Source organism: Microtus oregoni, unplaced genomic scaffold (genome assembly GCF_018167655.1).
Source record: "Microtus oregoni isolate MIOR12 unplaced genomic scaffold, Mior012 000007F_ref0000211, whole genome shotgun sequence".
NCBI classification, from domain to species: Eukaryota; Metazoa; Chordata; class Mammalia; order Rodentia; family Cricetidae; genus Microtus; species Microtus oregoni.
The window spans coordinates 46,784,679-46,811,977 of record NW_024543066.1 but is presented as its reverse complement, the minus strand read 5'-3'; the positions used below and the strand labels follow the sequence as shown (position 1 = coordinate 46,811,977).

The following is a 27,299-nucleotide window of genomic DNA, read 5'->3' as shown; positions in this document are numbered from 1 at the left end:
CATTCTGGTGTCATGCCTCTCATTACGTCACGGACGCCCTTGTAAATCAGGGAATGGTGGGGAAAGGCTGGTCTGAAAGCAGCGAGGTGCAAAGGCAAGCGTCTGCTCCTGGTTACACTCTTAAATCTAGGTTTCCTTGCCTCATTATTAACGTACTGCCAAGGTTTGAGTTCCATGAAGACTTTTAAGATGGATTTCTAGAAAACTCCCAGGAGTTATAATAAGCCCCTGGTGTCCAGAGCCCCCCAGCTTGTCATTTCAGGGTCTCTGCTGTTACTAAAGTATAAAATTGGGGTTGTCGACTCAGCACCTCCTAGGGCTGGCTGGATGGCTGTTTGGGGCAGTATTTGGGGAAATGTGTTACCTCGTGTACAGAAATGCCCAGGGTGAGGCATTGCTCACCCTGCTGCCACTTTCTTCTTCTTGAAGGGGAAACTGACCTGAGTTGTTAAAAGATGATTAGAAACCCACATGATGCTTCATGGTCTTAGTAATGCTCTTTGAGCTGCACCCTGAGCCTTGGGGCTTCTTCAGTTACTCTAGGTCTGAGTTTTCTTTGCTGTGAAGATGATAGGGAGAGCCTGGGATGGTGGTACACACTATAACCCCAGCACTGAGGAAGCAGAGGTGGGGGGATTTTGAGTCTAGCCTGGACCACTTAGTAAATTCTAGGCCAGTTTGCCCTACAGAGAAAGACTTTGTTTACAAACAAAAACAAAAAATATGCTAGGAATAACCAATAGTATATAGGGTTTCAAAATATTAAGTGAACACATTTTCAAAATGCCTGGGCATATTCTAGGCTGTGTGCTATTGCTGTGATGAATGTTGACTCAGACCAGTGTAGGGAAGTAAAGGGTCTCTTTGGCTTACACATTCCAATCCCAGTCCATCAGGAAGAACTATCAGGGCAGGAACTGAAACAGAGGCCATGGAGGAAAACTGCTTACCCTCCATGGCTCGCTCAACTTGTGTTTTCATGCAGCCCAGAACCAACCTGCTCAGAGATGCCACCACCCATTCCAATCATTAATGAAGAAAATGCCCCCAAAGACTTGCCTGCAGGCTTTATGGTGGAAGATATTTTCCCAATTGAGATTTTTTTTTCTTCCCAGGTAACTATAGCTGTGTCAAGTTGACAAAAATCTAAGCAACCAGTTCCTTTGATAGTTGGCTTTAATTGTCAACTTGGCATAGCCTGAAACTCCTGGGAAGAGGTCCTTCACTGAGGAATTATCCTCCAGACCAGGTTTGTTTCTGAGCTTATCTCTAGAAGGTTTTCTTGAGTGTTAATTGAAGACCCAGCCCACTGTCAGTGGTTCGAGTCCCTGGAAGGGGCCATGAACACTCTAAGAGAGAAGAAAGCCAGCGAGAGCAAGTGAGCAGGTAGACCTGCATGCAGTTTTCTCTCTGCACTTGACCGTGGCTGTGGTGTGCCTGGCTGCATGAGTTCCCCATAATGATGAGCTGTAACCTGGAATTGTGGGATAGAACTTTCCCTCTATTCCTTACACAAATGTACACATACTTGTTACTTGTGCATGCAAGACCGATTGTGGGAACGTCACAGAGAACAGACCAAGTCGCTGTCCCCGCAGGGATTTTGTTCAGTTGGAGAAACAAGCCATTGGAACCTTGTGGGGAACAGCATCCAAGATGTGGAGATCTGTAAATGCTCAGCCCCCTCTAGGAGGAATAGGCTCTGAGAGGCAGAAAAAACAGGGTTCATGAAGGTGGTAGGGAGAAGATAGGGCTGGGACCCTGCCTGAGAGGGGACAAGTCCCAGTTCAGGAGGGTCACTGGGCTGGAGTCTGCAGAGCGAAGTCAGGAATGGAGTCTGTTGAGAGTAAAAGCAAGACACCCCTTCCAACACACACACACACACACACACACACACACACACACACACACCACAGAGACCAACATAGCTGGTATGAGTACTGTGAACAGGGGTTACAGAGAAATAAGACAGCAGAAGTCTGTGGAGCTCAGGGGAGCACTTCACAGAAGTGCGTGTCAGAGGGGTGGTGGGTGGGCCTCTGGGGCTTGGCAATGTGAAGGTCACAGGATGGTTGTGGGTAGGTTCCGAAGCTAGCCCAGTCAAGCATCCAAGGGACACTGAGTGAGGGGTGGGAGTTGGTTGGTTTCTTCTCACAGCTGTTTTGTTCCTGTTTTGAGTATGGAGCCTGGGACCTCACCACTGTTAGGAAAGTGTTTGCCATTTGATCCATACAGTTCTAGTGATCGTCTGAGCTTAACTGGGTATTCGGTGGAAAGTGCTAGTAAATGAAACAGAAAAATGGCCATCTGGGAGGTGGGTTCACAAGTTGCCAAGGGTTAGCCTAGGCTAGGACACACTGATGCAGGGGACAGAGAAAAGGGAAGTCCTTAGGGATGACTAGGTCACCATGGCTGGCTTTGATGTCATCTCTAGTGATGGGGGTGGAAGAGGTATTGAGAAAAGGGGAAGTCCAGTGCCTGTCTACAGATATGTTCACATCGTAGATGTAAGACCCTGCCTTCCTTATGGCCCTGGATGGATGGGAAGGATGTGACCGTTGTGGGAGGGACCTGAGGGAGAGAGAAGAGGATATCATAGCAGGAATGTGAAGGAGGAAGAGGATGGTGCACCAGGCAAGGATGAGAAACTCCGTCACCTGTGTCCCTTTCAAAACAGCTTCCTGGGTCTTCCTCCCTGGTGGTCTTTAACCCCATGGCATTTTGCTTGGCTTTTTCCAGCACATTCCTGTCATCCTAGTATTATTTAAAAGATACTTTTAGAGTGTTTTGCCTGCATATATATGTATGTGTGTATATACATATATACCTATACATGTATACATACACACATATGCATGCACACACACACACATACACTGCATGTGTATGTGTGCCTAGTGCCCAGTGTGGTCAGAAGAACGCCCCTGAGACTGGAACAGGGATGGTTGTAAACCATCATGTGGGCTCTGGGAACTGAGCCCAGGTCCTCTGCAGAGCAACGACTGCTCTTAACTCCTGAGTCATCTCTTCAGTCTCGATCCTGGCACCATTAGTTGCTTTAGGCAATGATGAGGAGCTGTTTACCATATCAGAGTCCAGAGCTAGGTCTCCCGGGAAGCGAATGCCTGCCTCTACTCCTGGTCATCCATGTATTTCTCACCTTCCTTGGTGAGCATGGCTCTTAGAAGAAGGCACTGAACTGTGACTTCTGGCCCCCGGCCTCTTTTTCTGATATGTACCAGGATGTCATAAAGCCAGGGGTCTTCCTTCAGTTGGGGGAGGCTTTCCCCCTGCCCAGTATTTTCCTATGAGCTCTGACCTGGAGGATAGAAGTTTTCTTGATTTGGGGCCTTTGCTTTGCTTCAAGTTCCTGGTCTGAACATTTACACCCTCATGTGTGCTCGGGTGTGTGCTCCTGCTACAGATGGGCAAGCTCTGAGGGGTGATTTGCTGGGCTAGTAGGTGTGTCAGGGGTGGTTGCCAAATAAGCTGGGAGGAGGTTAGTTCCAAAAAGTGTTTCAGTGGACAGTCTTGGGCAGACCTGGTGGAGGCCGTGCGTTCTCTGGGAAGCAGTTACATGCTGTGCCTATGCCAGACAGCAACTCCCGAGAACAAGGGAACAGAAACAGGTTTGACTGAAACTACATCCGTGTGCTGGATGCAAATTTAGCTGCTTGGCTCTGTATGAGCTAAATATTTCTTATCTTTTGTATCATTTGCCTTGTAGTCTCGTAAGTTCCTGTTCATGGAAGAGGCATGGCCATCTGGGAGGTGGGTTCACAAGTTGCCAAGGGTTAGCCTAGGCTAGGACACACTGATGCAGGGGACAGAGAAAAGGGAAGTCCTTAGGGATGACTAGGTCACCATGGCTGGCTTTGATGTCATCTCTAGTGATGGGGGTGGAAGAGGTATTGAGGAAAGGGGAAGTCCAGTGCCTGTCTACAGATATGTTCACATCGTAGATGTAAGACCCTGCCTTCCTTATGGCCCTGGATGGATGGGAAGGATGTGACCGTTGTGGGAGGTACCTGAGGGAGAGAGAAGAGGATACCATAGCAGGAATGAACAAAACACGAGCTTTGCTTCCCCCCACGTGATGGACATGTGACAGTATTCAAGCGTATTTTGTCTGCCATAAGCCAGTAATTGTTGAAAGTCACAGTATGCAGCTGTGTGATTTCCCTGGGAACCGCCCTGCTCTCAGGTCAGTGCTGATTGACCCAGAGCTAGACACCTGACCTAAGCTGGACCAATCGAAGTTGTTCCCTGAGAGCTTTTTTTCATAATTTAAAATTTTAATTTTTAATAATTAAAATTCATGAATACTGTATATTTATATCCCTTAGCCCTCCCCTTCCATGTTCCTCCTACTCTCTCAAATTTATGACTTCTCACACCCTCACGCCATAATGCTCCTGCTTAGTGTTACTCATGCAAATGTTTACTTTTAGGGCTGACCATCTGGGATGGGACGACGTGCCGGGGAACTCACCCTGGAGAAAGCAGAGTCAGTCTCCTCTCAGCAGCTCTTCATCCCCATCTGCACTGCATGGCAGCTGGTGTTGGCAGTAGTCATGTGTAGGCATCCATCTCTGTCGTAGCTAGAAGACACTATAGCAGCAAGTGTCCTGATCGTCTGGCCCTTGCGTGTTTCAGAGCCTAAGGCATAGGTAGGGGTTGTGTTGTAGCTGCACTGAGTAGGCCCAGCCCCTGGAATATTTCCTGTGGATACCAGGAAGTTTACAGTTCTTGTCTCCGGTGTCTAAGCTATTGGCAGGAAAAGTGGCAAGTTGGCAATGTCATGGCTTTGCTGTATGAAGGAAACTCGCCGCAGATAAGGATGATGTCAGCAAATAGAAGTGGGGGGTGGGGTGGAGGACGTTTCCTGGGAGGGCTGGAGGTGCCAGTCCCAGGGCTAAGTCCAGCTCTTGCCTTGCCCACGACATGGTGTCGGAGTTCTGAAGCCTCAGTCACCCCTCAGGAATCCCCTGTTGTCTCCGTTCCTCTTTTCATTTTCATTTAAACTTCTGAAATGGAGCGGGTATCTTCAGGTGGGTTTGGTTCAGGGAGACCCCAAAAGCTGGCTGAAAATCTTGATGGTTGGGAGTTCAGTAGTACTGCCCTCAGCTTGTACTGACGTGTAGCCCCACATACACCCCACTCTCTGTGGTGTGAAACTACAGGCACCTACCCAGACACTGCAGGTACGCAGACTTCCTCTCGCTGGGAATGCCTGCCCTCAACAGAGCTTTCCTGAGGTGAATCCCTTCTTCACACACAGTGGTGCTCTGGGTCTTACCTGCTCTTTCTTTTTCTTTATTTTGTGTGTGCACGCGCGCACACACGCACACACTCATATATGTGAATGTTTTGCCTGCATGTGTGTATGTACACCACACACTTGTTTAGTGCCTGTGAAGTCTGGAAGATGATACTGGATCCCCTATACCTGTAGTTACAGACAGTTATGAGCTGCCATGTGGGCTCTCACAGACTACTGAACAATCTCTGTAGCCTCTTCCTGTTGTTTAAGGAGATTTGTTTTGCTGCACAGCTAACTCCTGCTTTCTCCCAACTCACCCTGGATAGCAGAGAATCATCTGCAACCCACTGGCGACCTCAGAACTAGCGACAGGCACGTCCAGTTGAGTGTAGGCAGTTCAAGACAAGTGAAAAAGTAGACTAGTGTTTCTCAGGTGATGTGGCATCCAAGATGGTAGAGTAATGCCATTTTTCTGTTTTCTCAGGACCTAGCCCCGTCCATTATAGCAGGGAGTGGTAGATGATTAATTGAATGAGAATTACATCCCCATGTTATAGATGATGCTTAGATGAGTAAAAGGAGCGAGATGCAGAGCTGGGTCCAAAGCATTAGGTCTTCAGGCTGCTTGCCTGAGATTCACTCCTGAAAGTTTGGGTCACCATAGAAAATACCACCACCAGCAGCACCCATTTCTGGGTTCTCCCTCGTGGCCTGATCATACGCATGCAGTAATACCTGGCAGAACACCCTGTTCCGGAAGCTAAGTGTCAATACACCCCTAAAGGCAGGCTTCACATGTGAGCACAGTGAGTGTTATTTTGAGGCTGCCTTTTCAGAAGCCGCATCAGTTGAGGTGACAAAAATGGGAAGGGCTATGCGTACGTGATAAAATATTCACCGTAAAGACTCATGTAAACTGTGCAACCCAGAACAGCAGTTTTTGCGCCAGTCCTGACATACACAGTTTGTAGCTCTGTTTGCACACTTGGTCCCCAGCAGGAGCCATGATTTTGGGGAGGGTTAGAGTGGACTGTAGTCTGGCCTAAAGAGTATTTGGGGTGTATCATATGCCTTAGACACTTTCTAACATTTTGTACTTCCAAATTTTAAAATCCTGTGTCTGGATATGTGTCTGTGTGTGGGTGTATACATGAGTGTGGGTACCGGATGAAGCCGGAAGAGCACATTGGATCACGTGGAGCTGTAGTTTCAGGTGTGGGGACTGGGAACCAAACTTGAGTCATCTGTAAGAGGGGTGCATGCCTTCCCCACTGAGCCCTACCTCCAGCCCCCATCATTTCTATGATGAGTCATTCTCCATAGCAACTGTTCCAGGTAGAACTTTCAGTCACCACAGAAATCTTCCAGATATTTGCCTTCCAGTAAGAAGTCACTAGTGAATGCTCTTATTTGAGTTAATGTTATAGCCACATATGGCTAGGAGCTATCATATTGGATATGACATCTCTTTTAATGTTTTTTTAACAGTGAGTGTTGATTTCCTTTGTTAATCAGCTGTTGACATTCATCAAGCTTGTCATAAAGATAGATACTCTTATAATTTGTTGGAAATAAGTCTACCAACTATAGCTGTAATTTTCTTTGATAAGTATGGAGCACTTCTCAACACATGGTGGCAGGTTTGTTAGCTGGGTGGAAGCAAGCACCAAAGCCCTCAGGCCTCACCAGCCTCTGGGTCCTGGACTCAGTGTTAAGACTCAGCCATCAAGCCTTCAGCTGATTAGTTGAGGCCCATTGCATTGTGGAACTGACCTACTTTATGGAAAGTCGGCTGATTGTGGGTGTCAGTTATACCTTTAAATTACCCTTTTAGCAGTATTTGGGTTAGCATAATACTTTGCCAAGCTACTGATCACCATAGTATAGACGGGGTGACACGAAATTAACTGTGGCACTTTCCTTGTTGGGTTCAGATGGCAGCTTTGAAACTGTCTCTGACTTTTGCCTGTAGCACCCTGTAGCTGGTGCCCATCTGTCTGTGTGAGCAGAGGCTTTGTGTCTCTCTCCCACATTACCCACAGCTGTTAGGATTTAGGAAGTAAGCCTGGGCCATGCCTTGGTTCTCAGTGGTTTCACAGTGGCTGGTACATGTACTCAAACACAGATACCCATTCTAAAACAGAAGAAACCACTAGTCCATTTTAGATGTTCTGGGAGTGGTGTGTGTGCATGTGTGTATGTGTGTATGTGGGCGTGTGTGTGTGTGTGTGTGTGTGTGTGTGTGTGTAGTAAGTATAATAAAAGTGATTCCTTGGTAGTATAACCAAAGTTGATTTTTCTTTTATAATCAGTTAAGACTCTCACAAATTATAATGAAATTTCAGAAGACACCTTTTGTCAGACATCCTGCTTCCATTACCATGGAGTTTATTCTAACATGATAGAAAGTGTTGGATGAAGTTCAACACTTGTCTCAGTCCAAATGTTGGTACTTAGCTTTTGATACCTACCCAGAAGTTTCTAGTGTTCCCTGAAGGTAGCAGAGGCAAGGATAGGGCCGGTGCGACATGAAGTCACACTGGCATCAGGCACATGGGCATCTCAGCAGAGGCTGCATAGTGTGAGAGAAAGGCTTCCAGTCCAGGCTCAAGGTGCTCATGGTGAGTTAGCATTGCTTCTGAGCTCTGGGAAGTCTGTTGGGCTTCCTCTGCTGTAAGGACCTGTTTGGAGCCCTAATAGGATGCATGCAGATGCACTCCGTAGACGAGTTATACAGTGTTAATTGCTGTTTTGCCTCATTACGGTTGTGATTGTGCATGTGATAGTCTGGAGCTCCGCAGCCGAGGTGACCAGGTTACTGACGACTTCATACTGATTTTCTCTCAGGCGCCTGGAGACTGTAGCAAGGCATGAAGTTCTCATGATGTCCAGCTGTAGTTGAAGGAAAGTGACCTTGGCTGTATGCAGCAGGGGAGGCATGAGCCTGGCAGGATGTGTAGGTCTGGCAGAATGAGTGTGTAGGTAGGCAGGAAAGGGAGGAACCATGTCTCCAGATTCAGAGTACAGTGGGCGGTGGTCCAGCAGCTGGGTTTACCAGCGCTACTGCTCAATTGCAAGGACAGTCAGGACTAAAGGCATAAATGTGAGATACTTAATAAGATCAATGCTGCAACTACAGGATTAGAGTCACCTGGAGAGAGTGGGGCTGATGGGAGCTGGTGGCCCTGGATGAACCGTGATCAGTAGCAGCAATGCTTGTCATTAGTATGCACTTGAGACTTGTTCTGAAAAGGTGTTGAATAATCACAGGACTCTGATTAGCCACAGAGTTGGTCAGACGATTTTCTGAGAAAGAGAAATGGAAGTGTCTGCACGGGGGAGGGGAGACACCAGGAGATCGGGGTTCCTAGGGGGAAAAAAAAGGTATTTCGTTTTATTTTTAATTATGTGTCATGTCTATGGGTATGTGTGGATGAGTGCAGGTACCTGTGAAGGCCAAAAGAGGGCATCTAATTCCCTGAAACTGGAGTTATAGATGGTTTACATCCTCAGGCTTGGGTGCTGGGACTGAGCCTGGGTCTTCTGCAAGAGCAGTATGTGCTCTTAACCACAGGCCCATTTCTCTGGTCCCAGATATTGATCTTTATGAAAAGGAAATGCAGTCTTCTGGCTGACGAGGTGGCTTATTCTTTCTGGGCAGCCTGTGCTGAGCCCTTGGGAAGTATCCTACGGCCTCACAATTCCACAGGAGCCCACCTGTGGATGGATGCCCGAGCTGCAGTTACACAGGAGATGCTTCATTGTCCGAGGAGGTGGATTCCTAGGGGGCTTCAGATGGAGGGTGTATTTCACTCCAGCAACCCCTGAAAGGGGCGCGTGCTTGCAATACCATGTCAGGGTGCGTGCTTGCAGTACTGTGTCAGGGTGCATGCTTGCAGTACCGTGTCATGGTGCGTGCTTGCAGTACTGTGTCAGGGTGTGTGCTTGCAGTACCGTGTCAGGGTGCGTGCTTGCAGTACCGTGTCAGGGTGCGTGCTTGCAGTACCGTGTCAGGGTGCGTGCTTGCAGTACCGTGTCAGGGTGCGTGCTTGCAGTACCATGTCAGGGTGTGTGCTTGCAGTACTGTGTTTGGGTGTGTGCTTGCAGTACCGTGACATGGAGTGTGCTTGCAGTACCGTGTCAGGGTGCGTGCTTGCAGTACCGTGTCAGGGTGCGTGCTTGCAGTACCGTGTCAGGTGCATGCTTGCAGTACCGTGTCAGGGTGCGTGCTTGCAGTACCGTGTCAGGGTGCGTGCTTGCAGTACCGTGTCAGGGTGCGTGCTTGCAGTACCGTGTCAGGGTGTGTGCTTGCAGTACCGTGTCAGGGTGTGTGCTTGCAGTACCGTGACATGGAGTGTGCTTGCAGTACCGTGTCAGGGTGTGTGCTTGCAGTACCGTGACATGGAGTGTGCTTGCAGTACCGTGTCAGGGTGCGTGCTTGCAGTACCGTGTCAGGGTGCGTGCTTGCAGTACCATGTCAGGGTGCGTGCTTGCAGTACCGTGTCAGGGTGCGTGCTTGCAGTACCGTGTCAGGGTGTGTGCTTGCAGTACCGTGACATGGAGTGTGCTTGCAGTACTGTGTCAGGGTGCGTGCTTGCAGTACCGTGACATGGAGTGTGCTTGCAGTACCATGACGGGGTACATGTTTGCAGTGCCATGATGTGGCACATTAAATTCATACTGATGTTTGAGATAAAAGATAATTTGAAGAAACCTTGTGCTTTCCCCCTAGACTCTACCCTTTGCTTCCACAGTTACCAGAGTGGGAGTGTCAGGGATGTGCTGCCAGTGTGTGGATGTGAGCCTCTACTGAGGGCATGTGGGGTGAGCCTCTACTGAGACATGTGGGGTGAGCCTCTACTGAGGGCATGTGGGGTGAGCCTCTACTGAGACATGTGGGGTGAGCCTCTACTGAGGCATGTGGGGTGAGCCTCTACTGAGACATGTGGGGTGAGCCTCTACTGAGACATGTGGGGTGAGCCTCTACTGAGACATGTGGGGTGAGCCTCTACTGAGGCATGTGGGGTGTTCGAGCTTTGTGCTTTCTGGCTGCTCCTGGATGCTCATGTCATGTTTCAGAAAATATTTCAAGTTTCTGTATCACATCAGGCTGTTACCCATCTTCAGACCTCTGCTGTGGGTAATATTTTTCTTGCCTTTGATGTAGATTTTTTTTTCTACCTTCCTTCCCTCAAATATGTGGTAAACTTCTGTTTATTCTTCAAAGCCTTTTGTAGATTTAGTTTTGGAGTAGGTTATATGAAGCATAATATTGTAAAAATTAAACCAGTCTTTAATGCTTTCAGGAATGGCTTCTTCAGCTCTCCCACAATCCATACCTCAGTCCCCTTCTATTATATAATGACAGCTCAATGCTCATAGTCCTGATCTCCCTTCTCCTCCCTCCCTGCCTCCTCCCACGTCCCCCAGTGTGTGTGTGTGTGTGTGTGTGTGTGTGTGTGTGTGTGTGTGTGTTGGAGATGATGTCTCACTATGTATCCTAGGCTAGCCTTGGAAACTTTGTGTAACCCAAATTGGCCTCAAACTTGTAATCCTCCTGCCTCAGCTTCTCTAGTGCTGATCACAGTGTGCTGATCTGGGCCAATAGAGAGAATGAGTAGATGGTTGTTGAATTCCAGAACAGGAAGTATAGTCCACCACCATCTCATTCTCAGAGAGCTCACCCCGGGAGGAAGGGCATACTCGTACGCATCGAACATGGCTCCCCACTGGACTCTCACTCCAACACTGCAAACATAGCAGTACAGAATACCCCAGGCTAGTGCAGAGGGCCTTACAGCACAGAAGCAAGGCTGTCCTGGGCGTGTGGCTGGACTGCAGGACTCACCTCCAAATGTCTGACTCAGTAGGTCTGTAGTATCTGAGAATTCACACTGCTCACACGTTACTAGGGGATACTGGTGCCAGCGGACTTGACTCTGAGAACACAAGCTGAGAGGATAAATTCAGCCCAGAGTAGTTCAGGGCACAAGAGTCTGGGGTTAGCAGGGACTGAGTGCAGAATCCAGAGCCCCAGACTAGCAGAAGAGCCCGGCAGTCATGGTGGACACTAGAACCTTGGTATGCCCTGATCTGAGCAGTGCACTCTCCTTACATTGTCTGCTAGGAGCAACTCCCCATTCTCTCATTTGTAAACACCACTGAGGCACTGAAAGTCTGCACCGCCCACGATTTCCTGTCCCACCGAGGAACAGGTCTGGGGCTCCCTGCTCAGTCTTTCTAAAAGTCTTCAAGTCCTGCTGTGGCCATGGCTCCTGTGTGGACTTGTATTAAGAAAGGCCGTTTTCTCTGGCAGAGCAGTAGGCCCATTTTTGCCCATTTTGTCGGGAAGCTCAGAGCTATGGTTTGTGAGCAGTGGCTGTCCTTAGCTGAAGCCCCCTTTATTCTTATGATTACCACCTCGTTCTTTTCTTTTGAAAGCTTGCTGTCTGTCTTATCTTTCAGAAGCTTGCCAGAATAATTTCAAAACTAGGTGAATATCATGGATTAATGATTTAAAAGAGGGACTGTTGGGGTTTTCCCTTCCTGTTTCCTCATGGCCTCTGAATAGTGATTTGAGCCTGCCGAGGGCCTGTGGGTGAACACATGCATAGCAGTGATGGTGTGTACACCTCTCTGTGTGTGTGTGTGTGTGCGCGCGCGCACGCGCGCGCACGCGCGCAAGGGTGTCCTTCTAGAACAGCTAACACTGGATAGGCTGGGGCCTTGTAGAAAAAGGGAGTTAAAGAAAGCTAGTGGGCCGGGCGCCCCTCCCCCACTTCCTAGCCACCCTGATGTGAGCTGCCCCCTGTTACAAGGGACTAAAACCTCAGACCTCATCAGCCAGGATCAGTTGCCTGTCTTCCTGAAGTTGCTCCCCTCAGGTTTCTGTTTATGGTAGCAAGGCCGATTCACTCAGCACACGGAGCTCAGGTGTGTAGGGAGACAAGCCTGAGGGCCCGCCTGGTCTCATGTCTGCTTTGACCCAGGTTTGGCTCCTCACTGCACACTCAGGACTCTCCACCCCTCAGCCTCGTTTTCTTCTTCTAAAATGGAGACAACGATGAAACAGAACAGCCGTGTGATTGCCACTGCAGTGCCCAGCACACGCCAGACCCACTACTGTTACTGTTCTGTCTGGCACAGGCTACAGTTTATTCAAAACAAACCCCAAAAAACTGGAGTGTACGCCTGCAACTGTGGTAGAAGTTTTTCTAGACTTTTCTGTGTGGAACAAGATGACCCCAGGTAACTCAGGAGAGTTGGGCTGAGGAGGGCTCGGAGGTCACTCCTCCAGTAGCCCCATGCTGGAACTTATTTCTGATTCCTCATGATAGCTGATGACTGCAGAACCTCAGTTTCTGAGATAGTCCACTTAGCGGTCATAGACTAATACCTCAGTGGCTCCCAGGCCATCCTCCTTGTTCATTGGTCACCCAGCTTGAGCATCCTTGCTGGGGAGCTCTCTGGAAGTCCCCGTCCCCCTTCTACTTTGGGCTGATTTGCCTGGTTTTATTACACTGTTACTTTCAGTTTTCCTTTAAGTGTTCTTCCTACTAAATTCAGCTGCTTGGGGCCATTTCTGTGGAGAGGTCCTGTGTCACAAGACACCTTGGAGGTTGATCTTCTGGCTCCTCCTTTCGGCTCTGGGAGTTCAGGGAATAGCTGCTGGTTCCTTACGTGAGCTGGTGCATACCAGGGCTTGGGGAATCAATGGCCTGACCTTCTCAGTGCTGCTTCCTCAGGCCTGAAGGAAGCCACGGCACCCCCATACCATCTGTGACCCACAGCTAGAAGCATTGCCCATGAGATTCTCCACCTTGGTCCTCTGCCTAAACTACTGTCTACAAAGGAGGTTCTTTTGAGCACGTGCTGCCCCCGGCAGCAAGAGGTTGCAGTGTGGCCCTGCAGTTTGTACTCTAGCCTCGTGGGCGGGAAGCCGGTGATGGAGTAGAAAGTATGACCTGCCACAGGACTTCCTCTTTCCAGTTCTCTTTGTCTGAGCTCATTCTCTCAGATCCCCTTCTCAGCCTCGTACAAAATGAAAGTAAAAGGTTCTGGGAGCTGATCAGCTGTTAAAGTGCCTTCCACGAAAACATGAGGACCTGGGTTTGAATCCACAAAACTCCAGTTAAAAACTGAAAATGGCAACTCATGCTACAGTTTTACTGCTGGGGTGCTGGGGAGAGACAGGGTGTGTCTGGAGCTGTGGATCCCTGGAGCTCATTGGTCAGTCAGCCTAGACAAGCAGATGAGTTTCAAAAAATCAATATGGAGAGAAGCTAAGGAAAGACTTCTGATATTGACCTCTGGCCTCTATACTCACATGCACACATGTGCACCCATATGTCATACAAATACACCGAGAAGGGGGGAAAGGTATCAGTGGCTCCTTCCTATAATGCCAGCTCTAGGGAAGCATGCTCAGGAGGAATTTTAGACCAAAGCCAGCCAATACTACATAGTGGCACACTGTCTCCAAAATAAAAACATAAGGGTAGAGATGGCTGAGCAGAAAGACCACTTGCTGCTCTTGCAGAGAACCTGAGTGTTCAGATCCCAGCATCTGTCTATGTCAGGCAGCTCACAGCTATCTGTAACATGGCATCCACAAGTGCATGTGCACAGGTGTGCACACACACACACAGAGCACACGCTTCCATAACCAAATGCTTGTCAGATGGTGGTGGTGCACCTTTTCAATCCCAGCACTCAGGAGGCAGAGGCAGGTGGATCTCTGTGAGTTCAAGCCCAGCCTGGTCTACAGAGCCAGTTCCAGGATAGGTTCCAAAGCTACACAGAGAAACCCTGTCTCGAGAAACAAAACAAAGAACCCAACAAATACTTAAGTTTTCCAACAGTGACCCACCAGCCTGACTTACCTGTCCAGGCCTCTGCAACCTGGTGGTCCTTGTGTTTACACTAGGAATTTACAGAGACCTAGTACCTGACCATGCCCGTGTCCTATTTACAACACTTCCTTCTTTTCCTTTGTCCCCCAGGTACAGGAAGCTGCAAGTCGGGGCTTGAAGTTCGTTGGTGCGGTGCCTCAGTACCAGCCCTCTGCAAACTCTGCCAGCAGCAGCCGATCAATTCCCATTGCCAACAGTGCTGTGGATGCCAGGGATGGGAAACATACCTTTGGGGACCATGCATCCTTGGAAAATGATACCCCAAAGGATATGGATGCTGCCACTGCCAGAGTGAACCAAAGACCAGAGCCCAGCCCAAGCAGGGAGGTGCCTAGCGCCCAGCAGCCTGGCATTCCCACTCCCTCAGAAGAGACAGAGGCTGATGACTTTCCTCTGCGGGAGTTGAGCCCAGCACTGGATGTACCAGACGGTGACCACTCAAATGGACATGAAGAGCTGCTCTCAAGGAGTAAGTGTCAGCACCAGGAGTTTTGACCTGCATAAACAGAGACTAAGGGCTTTTCAGTACGTCGCAGAGCCTAGGGAGAGAGAAGTTGCGCTACTGTGTAGACACGGCAGTCCGTTGAGCAAGAGAAAGTCTATCTGGACTGCATAGCTGCTTATTTCCCTGCAGCAGTTGTGGGTCATGGGAGGAACAAAGCCCGTGAGAGTGGCTTACAGGGACTCCAAAGTGGTTTAGATGAAATAGTCTCATGCCATGCTGCCATGTTGCCGGGTACTTCTCCGCCCTCACAGAGGCAGCATTTGTGGGCCACTCTGCAATGAGCTTGGACATTCCACTTCTGAATGTCTGCCTAAAACAAGAGTACATGAAAGCTGTGGAGGGCACAGCATGCAAGAGTAGTGTGCTGCTGGCTAGGATGCAAACATCCGGATTGCAGGGAGTGTATGCAGTTGAAAGGTGGGCACCATGGAGAAAATGCTCCACCAAACAGAGGCTACCAGTCTGGGATTTCTTTGTCAGTGGTAATGGTCGTTGCATTGATGACGTCACATAACAGCACAGGTGTAATAGCCAACATTTATTAGTACTTCCTGTGCTGGTCTTATGATTCAGGGCTTACCACTTGAACTGGGAGATGGCACACCTAGCATGGGACCGCAGGCGGGGTTGACACCATCCATGACACCTCTCTGCTGGGTCTTCCCTGTGTAATGGATAGGGTGGTAAGATTCCTTGAAGCCTTCTGTGATTTTCATAGTCTCAGTTTTCTACTTTTGGCTGGAAGCCACATCCATTGAGTGAGATCCTTATGCTAGCAATGGGGTCTCTTTGGCTTTTGGAAGGTGGCCATGAGTTGTCTGATAATAGAATACACAAAGAGCCTCAGAGGGCATCTGCTTAGACCTTTCTATATCGTTGCTGCTGTACTAACTAGTGCTTGAAGTTGTCCTCTTGCAAATGATAAGGGTGTGTGGAGAGTAGGGAAATGGTTTCTTTGACCACATCAGAACTTCTTGAGAAGAAAATTACTAGACAGTCAGTTCTGAGATCTAACTGCAGGGTCACTCCAAAGGAGAGACTGGGGTGCCTCAGTTCTGAGATCTAACTGCAGGGTCCCTCCAAAGGAGAGACTGGGGTGCCTCAGTTCTGAGATCTAACTGCAGGGTCCCTCCAAAGGAGAGACTGGGGTGCCTCAGTTCTGAGATGTAGTGGAGCTATCATTCAGTCAAGACCTTGCTCCTTGGTTAGAGCTGTTCATACGATTTTTCATTCCACCCTGATGGTAGCTCATACTTAGATCCCATGCAAAGCTCCTGAGAAACTCATGGGACTGAATTCTGAGAAACAGGAAGGGTGTCTATGAAACCATGAGGAACATGAGGGCACAGGTCAGGCATGAACCCCAGGAGCAAGAGATGGAAGCCATGTGAGGCAAGCAACACCATGGGTAAGAAGCCAGTGTCTATGCACAGCTTCTAGCTAGGTCCGGACACATGCCCTACCTTGTTCTATAAAGGGACTGTAGCTTCCTTTAAAGGCTCAATGTGTGCTTGGTACTAAGGACTTCCCTGTCTGAGCTGCTATTCAGGGCCCTGGCTCCACGGTGTCACCCTCACAGAATCTGGCCTTAAGGAGAAAGGAGGCCATGGATCCCGGGAGCCTGTCAGGAGTGCAGAGATCTCTGTGTCATGGAACCCACCTTTGTCCTAGACCCCAAGTCTCTTGGCTTTCTAAAATCAATCCTTGACCCTGGGAGGCCTCTCCTAAGACCCTTCTCAGATGTCCAGTACCCTGATTCCTTCCTGTGGCTCCTTGCCTCCCTCTGGGCCCAGGATCTCCTATGGCTGAGTATGGGAACCTCTCCCTAACAGGCAGAGTACATGGCCTGCAGCCTCAGGGACGTGCCCTCTCCTGCATTCTCAGGGCTGTGTCCTCTCCTGCAGCCTCAGGACCATGTCATCTCCTACATCCTTAGGGCCATGTTCTCGCCTGCATCCTCAGGATCGTGTCCTCTCCTGCAGCCTCAGTACCATGTCCTCTCCTGCAGCCTCAGACCTTTGGGAAGTGGCGGGTTAATGCATCACAGAGGCCTCAGCCCAACTGTAAGTGGGATTGGGATTTCCTACTGATGAGAGGCAAAAGCTTAGGCCTCAAACCCCATTTTAGTCCCCAGATAGGCAGCTACCTACCGCTGCACATACAGCCCGGGCCCTGCCTTGCAAACAGCTCACAGACTGTCTTGTCCCCTCGCTGGCTTATTCTGTTAGTTGATAAACATGAGTTACTAGCGGAGGGCACTGGTCCAGTTTTCCCATGTGTTATCTCAATCGCTCCTCACCACAACTGTGACAGGAGATGGCTTCTGTGGCGCCCATGCTGTAGATAAGGCAAGTTCCCTTCCTGAAGGCTGGACACTGAGGACCCTTTCTCCAGAGGTCATAGCCCTTGCCTGACCCCAGCTTCTCTCCTGAGCCTTTTCCTATGGAGTTTAGCTGATTTCTTCCCTGAGGCCTATGTTCACTGTCCTGTCTTGGAAACATCCATGCAGCACCCAGAACCAGCCTGCCATCCCACACCCTCTTCAGCTTTCCTTTTGCCTCCTGTCGGTCCACCCCCACCCCCCTAAGAAAGTTGAAATGTTTCTGCCAGGTGGGCAACTACAGCAAGACAATTCAGAAAGAATTTCGATGCCCCCTCCTAGTCCCTCCTCCTCCTCTGTTAATTGCTTCCTATGTAGGAGGCAGTTAGGAGTGGATCCAGTCAGGGACAGTTCACAGTGGACTTTCAGGAGCTGTAGGAAGAGCAGGTGAACTGACCCACCCATACAGCATGGTCCAGGAGTTATATGGAGAGCTGGTGAGCTGACCCATCCCTGCAGTGTGGTCCAGGAGTCTAAGGAGAGCAGGTAGGCTGACTCCATCCCCATGTTGTGGTCCAGGAGCCATACACTTCTTGTTCTTGCTCATTGACTCGTATTTCTCATCTGGGAACTTCCTGTTGTTATGAAATCCCTATGAAATACAACCCCAGTACCCCTAGCAACACCTTTGCTCAAGAAGCAAGAACCATCTGGGTGTGCCAGCCAGATTAAGCGTAAGGTGCCAGCCAGAGCGGGGGTGAAGTGTCAGCACCTTTCTGACTGAGAGGGCTCTTTTCAGTGGCCTTCTAGGCACTCCTCCTGATGTCCCCAACTGTGGTCACCAGCTTCTATTTTGTGTTCTAGTATATTAACTTCTTACTAGATTTGGGGCATGAGCCCAAGGCGTGAGAGGTTTGAAAGCCTCTGGGCTCTGCCACTCACTGGCTGGAATTCTGAGTGATGCACCTGATTCTGTCAGGCATAGAACTTCCTGTGGAAGTTGAGAGTTAGGTGTGGTGGGAGGTCACACCTTGGTGGTACCTATGTCTGGGTCTCCTTCAGCATGTGTGACTTCATTACCATCGACTGGTAACACACTGGTCTCTGTCCTTTGCTCTTGTGTCAGGTGGCTGTGCTGGCACCCTGCTTGAGTCGCAGCCTTGGTGGCATATTCCCGCCACAGCACCAAGAGCCTTACCATAAGAGAAGGTTTTCATCTCAGTCCCCCCCCCCACCCTGCCCATGACCCGAGCCACCTGCAGTTCCCACCCAGCTAAGACTGATTCTTCCAGTTCAGCTGGCTCCCCCAAGTCTGGCTTTTGATGACCACAATTCATATTCAGTTCTCAATTCTGTTTCTTCCAAACTAGAACTCTCCTTTGAAGCTGAAATCTAACCAGCCTCTGTGGCTCATTGACATGTTCCAGCTCTCTGATTCCATAACTGCAGACTAACAAGCTGCAGGTTTCCGTCTGAACTATAGAGCTCAGCACTCAAGCCCCGGGATGGGACTCAGAACTGCAAGCCTTTCCCTTGCCTGCTTCCCTACAGCATGGCAAGGACCCTCAGCCTGCACTTGGCCAGTCCCAGCCCGGGTCTCCATGTCCTCCATTGGTCCTGCTCAGGTCAATCTCAAGCATGTGAGGCAACAACCATGGCACAGGGGCTTTGGTGAGCGAAGAATCCTAAATGAAGTGTGACGAGGCCCCACAGGGAAGGAGGACAGACATGCTGATGCTCTCCGGACTCTCTGCTAGCCCGGCCCTTCAGCCATTCTCAGAAACAGGCCTCTCCCACATCTGCAAAAAATGCTCCAGCCAGGGTCAGGGTAGACTTATAGAGCAGATAAGGGAATTTAAGCAGACCCGAGGCTCCTCTTCAGAATTCGGTCCCTGCTCACGTAAGAAGTGGACTGGAGTTTGGGGGACATGAGAACTTGACAGCACATCATTTTTGGACAGTTTCTCTTGGTTGGTTTCCATGTGAATGAAGGAGCTGACTGAAAGGGTTGTGTGTCTGAGATCAGGTCTCTCTCAGTATCATCACTGCACTTCTGGGGCTCCTCACGCAGCATCTCCCTTTCCTTCCTGGAAAAAAAATGTCTCTAGCTTCAGTATTGCCTCCTGGGGAGGATGGAGCCTCCTGGGGAGGATGGATGGAGCCTCCTGGGGGGGATGGAGCCTCCTGGGGGGGATGGATGGAGCCTCCTGGGGGGGATGGAGCCTCCTGGGGAGGATGGAGCCTCCTGGGGAGGATGGAGCCTCCTGGGGAGGATGGAGCCTCCTGGGGAGGATGGATGGAGCCTCCTGGGGAGGATGGATGGAGCCTCCTGGGGAGGATGGAGCCTCCTGGGGAGGATGGAGCCTCCTGGGGAGGATGGAGCCTCCTGGGGAGGATGGAGCCTCCTGGGGAGGATGGATGGAGCCTCCTGGGGAGGATGGATGGAGCCTCCTGGGGAGGATGGATGGAGCCTCCTGGGGAGGATGGATGGAGCCTCCTGGGGAGGATGGAGCCTCCTGGGGAGGATGGATGGAGCCTCCTGGGGAGGATGGATGGAGCCTCCTGGGGAGGATGGATGGAGCCTCCTGGGGAGGATGGATGGAGCCTCCTGGGGAGGATGGATGGAGCCTCCTGGGGAGGATGGATGGAGCCTCCTGGGGAGGATGGATGGAGCCTCCTGGGGAGGATGGAGCCTCCTGGGGAGGATGGAGCCTCCTGGGGAGGATGGAGCCTCCTGGGGAGGATGGAGCCTCCTGGGGAGGATGGAGCCTCCTGGGGAGGATGGAGCCTCCTGGGGAGGATGGATGGAGCCTCCTGGGGAGGATGGAGCCTCCTGGGGAGGATGGAGCCTCCTGGGGAGGATGGATGGAGCCTCCTGGGGAGGATGGAGCCTCCTGGGGAGGATGGAGCCTCCTGGGGAGGATGGATGGAGCCTCCTGGGGAGGATGGAGCCTCCTGGGGAGGATGGATGGATCCTCCTGGGGAGGATGGATGGAGCCTCCTGGGGAGGATGGATGGATCCTCCTGGGGAGGATGGAGCCTCCTGGGGAGGATGGAGCCTCCTGGGGAGGATGGAGCCTCCTGGGGAGGATGGATGGATCCTCCTGGGGGGGGGATGGAGCCTCCTGGGGAGGATGGAGCCTGGAGAGCCTAGATGCTGCCTTGTCCGGCAGTCCTCCCTCCCTCTTCCACCACTGCAGCCTTCTCTCTTCTCATTTCAGCCTTGCTCCTTTTCTGTTTCATTATGCATTGGGAAATGTGATGTTTATTGCACCATGTGAGTGGGGATGGCCCTTCTGTGTGTTCAAGAACTACCAGGTGTGGCCTCAACCAAGTTCTCACTTCTCCCAGTGCAGCAGCTCTGAGTTCTTGCTCAAATTGCATTTGTGCTTAACTGTAACCACCTACAGGGCCTGTTTTGTGGACTAAACCTGGATGCACCTGAGTTGAGGTCTGCCAGTGACCCTGGGTCCGTGATGAGGCCTCCCTCCCTCCCTCTCTCTCTCTCTCTCTCTCTCTCTCTCTCTCTCTCTCTCTCTCTCTCTGCACTCCTTGTTCTGAAGGGTGTGCAGAATGTGCAATGATAGCCATTTTTTTTTTGTTTTGAATGAGTGAATTACTAAGTATACAGCAAGTCAAAATAAAAATAATAAACCGCAAATAGGTGGTAGGTAGGTAGACAGACAGACAGACAGACAGACAGCAAAACACCATTCGGCCAGATGCTTACACCATCCAGCAGAAATCGGTGGAGGAAGTTGAGGCACGCAGCCAGAGTCCCAACTGAGCCTCCTCCCCATGGCTAAACTGGCCCTCACTCCTGTTGCTGGCATTTTCCTGCTTTGGGATAAAGAACAGTAACATCTGATAAGTTGGCGTTCTGGCTTCTCTTCAGCACAGTGTTTTTACTCTTGAGCTGTATTGCTGTTCTTTCCTCTCTGTCACTGAGTTGGGAGGAGAGCCCATTCCCAGACAAGTGTTCTTGGAGCACACTTGACACAGGCATGCTTTGGTGTGAAACAGGGACAGGCAGACCCACCTCAAGAGCTAGCTTCTCTGTAAGTTCAAACAGCCCGTGAAAATACGTGATATATTACATATGAGATATATTCAATAATATCAAAGGTTCAGATGGGGTTCTTCTTAGCAGCCTTTATTGAACTTCGGGTACAGGGCCAGAAGACACCTAGTCACCCAGCTTATTCGTGTCCTATCCTCAATCTCTGGTCGTTTCCTCACATCTCCAGCTGTCTCCATCATCATGGCATAGTCTAGTGATTGGACCTAAATTCTGGTACAGTTACGGCATCTTGGGTCAGGCAGGTGGACTGAAAAGGTAGTTGACTTGGGGCTTGCGTTTGTTGCATACAATCAGACGACAGTTTCCAAAGCAAGGCACACCTCTGTTGGATGGAATAGCTTGATGAAACTCTCAGTCAGTTCAGCTGTTTATAACAGCAGTTTTATGACTTGGGGACCTTACAAGTGCTTGACTAGAGGGTAGGGGATTCCCTTTGTTCTAGAATGAGTCTCCTACATCATAAACTTTTCAGGGGTCACAGGGATGAATGTGTTTGCTGCTCTTACCTCCTGGCCCTGCATGGCAGTAGAGCAAGCAGGAGTGGTTTACCTCTGTGGTCAAGAAGAAAACTCTCTTGTTAAATCCTGTTATTTAAATGAAGGAAAGTTAGCCAGTTTAAAAGAATAATCAGTGTATGTGGAGTTGGCCCCTGGATAAGAGTACTTGCTGTACAAGCATGCAGCTTGAGTTTGGTCCCCAGAACCCAAGTAAAAAGCCAGGTAAGGCTAGGCATGCGTGTAAAGCACCATTGCAGGGTTGAGTGGGCAGTCTGGGAGTTTGCTGGTCATGTAGTCCAACCCAACCGACAAGCTTAGCGAGTGACAGCATCTCAAGGCAATTGGCAAAAAGCAGCAAAGGAAACACACACGCTCACACACATGCTCACACATACACGCTCACACACACACACATGCTCTCACATGCACGCACACACACACACATGCTTACACACACACACTCACACACACATGCTCTCTCTCACACACACACATGCTCACACACACAAGCTAGTACTTAGATACCACCCAAGTGTCACGGTCCTGAAGTGTGGAAGCCTACATTCCGGAGTAGTGCAGGTGTTCCCTGTCCGGAACACATGCATGATTTGTCCTTCTCCCTAATGCCAACCGTTCTTTATGGCCTTTATGCTTTCTGTTTGAGAGGTGGCGGGATTTTCATATCGCCTCAAATGATGCCTTTGGCAACCAGTGCATATTCCCAGCCAGCCTGTGGGAGCAAAGCTTTCTAAGCTGGGTCAGCTCTGATCGCCTTAGTAAATGAACGGTACAGAAATTGGCTCTCCAGCGAAGATTGAAATTCCAGGTATTTGCTCCTGGCAGCGGTTCCCGCTAACCGTGGCTGGCAGCGTGAACAGCAGGAGCAAATCAGTGGCCAGGGATGGGTGGTGGTGATTATTGATTTCTGGGCTACAAATGAAAGAGCGGAGAGCTTCTAGCTTCACACCCAGGGCCTGCCTGGCTGATTGAGCTGACCTGCTATTCTAGGCAGGAACCCCCATTTACTGGAACATGTTTATTTTTACATATCAATGTACTTGATGTACTTGATGGAGTATTATGGGTTTGGCCCCAGGAAACTCTCCTGCAGTTTATAAATATCAAGTTCAGGGATGTTAAAAGCTTCCTGGAATTAGAGAAGTGGTTTTCTTTTTGTGAATCTCCTTTTTTTTATTTGTTTGTTTTTGTTTTTACGACTATTACATTTACTTTGCAAACACTTATGTACGCAATTCTAGAAATATACTTCTTCCAGATGCTTAACAATGCAAATTAATTCCAATAACAGTTATCTATTAAATCCCGTGTTCAGAACCTAGTCCCACTCACATGCATAAAGTGGGTTCAGTCTCCAGAACCACCGAAACTGAGCATCGCGTAATTCAAGCACCTGGTAAGTAGAGGCAGGAGAATCCTAGATTCAGTTTGAGTCCAGCCTGGGCCGCATGAAACCCATCTCAAAACAAAACACACCACAGCCTCCATCAAGCGCACTTTTGAGTCCTTTGTCCCTTGGAGCAACTTCAGTTGCTGCTAGGAGTGGAGTTTTATTCTCTGGCAGGGTTGTGGCACCAGGGATTCACAGCTGCTGCCCTTTCTCAGGCTCCGGGGAGATGATGCCACCAAACCCGGTTTAGCAGATTCGTGCTGTGGACTAACTTTTCCTTTCTCCATCCTTTTTACAAATCCCCACAGAAATGGAGATCTTCGCCTTTTTCAACAGACCGAAGAACCAGCAGAAGTGTCGGCAGTACTATCCCGTCACCATCCCCCTCCAGGTCTCCAGGAACGGCCAGACAGTGAACAGTCTGGATGCCAGCTGGCTGGAGCACATGAGTGATCACTTCCGGAAAGGCGGTGTGCTGGTGAACGCCGTCTTCCACCTTGGCATGGCCAATGGTAAGGACTGCCCCACAGCCCCTCCTAGTCCCGTGACCCTCCCCTTTCCATCACCTTCCATCAGAAAAGCTGCATGGTCAATGCACACACAGTGTTTGATTTCTGATTAACATATCTCAAGCAGATCTCATAAAGTGACCTGGTGTCCTCTCAGGTGAAGGTCATGGCTTTGCCTCACTGATGGTAACCTGTATCTTGATAGCTTTTGAACGTACGACTGCCTGTAACTGTTAATTGCCCCCCCTCAGTTCATGGCACTCCAGAAGTGCCAACTGTCTGTAGTAGCATTACCGTCTGAAGTAGCAACAGCAGCACCGTGGAGCAGACGGCAGGGAATGGTGGCAGCACCTGGCCCCAGTGAGCTGCACTGGAACACAAGCCTCCTGAATCTCACATGCCCAATACTGTGCCCTAGAAGTGGGCTCATCATTTGGCTTTGTGAGTGGAATAGCACTCGTGATGTCAACTTTGGGGGCAGAGGGAAAGTCTGTCCACAGAGCTAAAGGGTTTTGAGCCTAGAAAGTTTGGGGTTAACATGGTGGTGAATGGAGTCACCTTCAGAGACAAGGAAGGAGTTTGGAGTGTGTGGCTGACTAGCCTGCCAGTGTGCACACGTCCTGAGGGTTGTGAGTCGGCAGGACTCCTAAGGAAGTGAGATGGAGCACAGAACTTGTAGATCCCTGCAGAGCCCAATGGGCTTCTGACGGCAGGTGTGATGCGTGTAGCTTCTCGGGCATTAGCAGGGCCAGGAGTGGAGTCTGGACTCTGTGTTATTTGTGCAGTGCTGAACAAGCATTCTTAGGATAGAGATTGTGTTGTTCTGAATGTGTGGGCTCAGGCAAGTCTTAATTTTGGATGCGGGGTCCCTGCCATTTTTTTGTGACTATCAGTGATACTGTCAACAGGTCATTATGGCTACAGCAAGCATGGTGAATGACATTCAATGACTGAGTGAGCTAGGGAAGCATCTAGAAAATGCCCAGTAGAACTCTCTGTGATGGTAGAATGTTCTGGATTGTTCCATCCCAAGCCACTAGCCATCTTGAGCACCTGTGACCTAGAAACTGAATTTTTCAATTTATTTCACTTTCATTCATTTAAATTTGAATAGCTATGTGGTTTGAGAACGCAGTTTTGAGGACACATGTTGGTAACTTCCATACCCCAGCAGCAGATCTAGTAACTCATTGGTATGCAAGAAGCCCTCTTGTTGGCTCCAGTGTCCACTGAAGCCAGGGGTTGTCACGGCTGTTTGGAGGGGCACTGTGACACCAGAGGCAGGAGGTACGTGAAGTATGTGTTCCCAGTCCAGTTCATGAGTCCTGGGGATGCCAGAGAGGACCCCTCAACTCCCGCTTTTGTAGGGACCCTGGAACTTAGATTTGCGCAATAGCTGTTCTTTTCTGTTGTCTGGGCGAGCAGGCAAGCTTTCCATTTCTCCTCAGCAAGCCTCTGACTAATGGTACTAACATCTGAAAGATGCACAGCTTGTAGCAGCTGCTTAGGAGCTGCTGGGTAATTGTCTTTCTCTTCTCAGCAAAACTGGGGTATCAGAAGGATTTTCTTTGGCCGCATCATCTGAGCCCAGGAGAGAACACCGTGCAGGCTCCCAGAGCTGCTGATTGTGTCCTAAAGATGGCTTGAAAGATGAAAGCTGAGCCCACCTCTCAGCTCTTCCTCACCCGGCTCACCAAGCCTGCATCACAGAGCACAGGGATTTGCTGGGGCTTTAGGTTGGCCTCCCACGTGCAAAATGCTGTCACCACCTCCCTTGGCTTTAGTTGCATCAAAGGAGAGTTTTCCACCTTAGAAGACAAACTGTGAAGTGTCCCCTGTGACCACAGTCCCTGCAACCCACACCACTGCAGTGGAGGCTGCCGGGCAGTGCTGTGAACGCCTGGGGCGGGACTCACTGGCAGGAAACTCAGGCTTGAAACCTGCCTTTTACCTGTGTCTTTCTGCTGTGCACAGAGGGGTAGGGTGGCCTTGGTGGCTTAGTGACGAGGGTGGCTCTGTTCTAAGAATGAAGGTTTCCACTGGCCAGGGAAGAAATAGGCACCTGACCTTTTTCCAGAATTAAAAAGAAAAGACATGCTGAGCATCCTTGCCAATAACCTGGCAGGGGGAAAACCAATGTGTCATGACTTCTAAATGGGTATTTACAATTCTGTTCAAAAATATTTTCCACGGAGCTATAAAATTAGTAAAAGCTTTGTCCTGCAAATAAGGTCCGGCCTCAGCCGGAGACACTCAGTGACTCCAGCATCTATTTTTACCTTCTCAGGATATAGAAGGCTCCATTCAATGCTAAAATGTGGGTTCCTGTCCAGATCTTTTATTAATATCCAAATGGGCATGATGCCACCCAGGAGTCTTGATTGGACTCATATTCTGGGACCCTTAGAGAATTAAAAGGTAGGAATATAAAGACACAACAGGAATTTAAGGACACACACAGCATGGAAGATCTCCCATGTAGCCAACAGAATTAACAGTTTGAAAAGTGGTGGGGGAGCTTCTGCTGATAGAGGAAGAAGCACAGAGGGCAAAGCCCACAGGAAGACCCTCTGCAGAGCAGAAACCCAATCTAGACCTCTTGAAGACTGGGGTTTTGATGGTCTGTGAGATGTCCTCATCCCCTTGCCTAAGGCTGGTCAGTTTAAACAAAGACAGGGACACTGATGAGCCCACAACTTAGAGATAAGCATGACCTTATGTGGCCTTGATGTTGTCAGGCTGGGGGCAGGGCAGGTAAGCTGGGTCTTTGGCTGAGGTCAGCGGTGTGGGGGAGGAACATTTGTTAGCTTTATTATCTTTATTATTATTATTTGTGGTCTGTCCCTACCTGCCTGTTAGGGACCCGCCTAACTCCAGTCCCATGGGCACATGGCACCGGAGGAAATGTGAGGGTGATGGCCCTTTCCCCGCAACAGCTTCTGGTTCTAGAAGCAGCTCTGTGAGCTGGGGACTGTTATCTTTGTGGACTGGCTGGGGAAATGGGAGTTCTTCCAGCTAGGAAGTGTTGAGGGAGTGGGAAGAAGAAAGAAAACAGGAGAGGACTGGGAAGTGGCAGGCATCTTGATGGGAAACTGCCCTACCAAATGCAGTTTGGGTGGCACTTGGGGTAGAGAGAGGAGGGCCCCAAAGTCACCAGAGAGAAGGGCAGGCATGAGCTCCAGGGCTACCTTGCAGTGCAGGCAGGCCACTGGGGCTCTCCAGCCAATGAGCCTGTTTCTAGAAGGGTGAAAAGGGACAGCCTTGTGCTGAGCTGGCTGCCTGGGGAGTTGAGTGGTTTCTAGGAGCCAAGGGCAAGGTCAGGGGATAGCTGGACATTTAAACATAAGGACACTCAGGTAGCTGATGTCTTCACCGTGGCTCTGGGCCTGCTGTATCCCTGCCACTCCAGTAGACCCTGGCACCAGGCCATCACTATTCTTGGAACTCGCTTTGCCTTCATGGCCCTGCATTTCTTGTTTGTTTCTGGTGCTTTCCTCGTGTAACCCCTGGCATTCTCTCCGCATCTCCCCCTCTTCTCCATCCCTATCCTATCCTTGCCCTCTCCTGCCCTGGCAGTCATTACTCCCTTTGTTTCAAAAATAGCCGTACTTGCTGATTATTGGAGCCAGAATCCAGTCCAGCGATGCACTGGCCAGGGCAACTGCGTCTGCACTTCTGCCTGAAGAACTTTTTTATCCCCCTGCCTGCTGCTAGCAGGGAAGACAGCTTCGTGTCCACGGAAGGGCCTACAGTGCCTCTTGGTATCTTTTTTTGTCTGTTTTTCTAGCCACTGTTTCCTATAAA

The 27,299-nt window shown here is 49.9% G+C and overlaps 1 protein-coding gene across 1 annotated transcript in view; it reads left to right on the top strand.

Annotated features, from left to right (window-relative positions):
* Rftn1 (raftlin, lipid raft linker 1) overlaps positions 1 to 27,299 on the top strand; it is a 193,689-nt gene that overhangs the window by 119,598 nt on the left and 46,792 nt on the right. The window contains exons 5-6 of the mRNA XM_041655937.1: positions 14,266 to 14,644; positions 23,295 to 23,498. Of these exons, the coding sequence (XP_041511871.1) occupies positions 14,266 to 14,644; positions 23,295 to 23,498 (583 nt within the window). The remainder of the gene's footprint in view (positions 1 to 14,265; positions 14,645 to 23,294; positions 23,499 to 27,299) is intronic.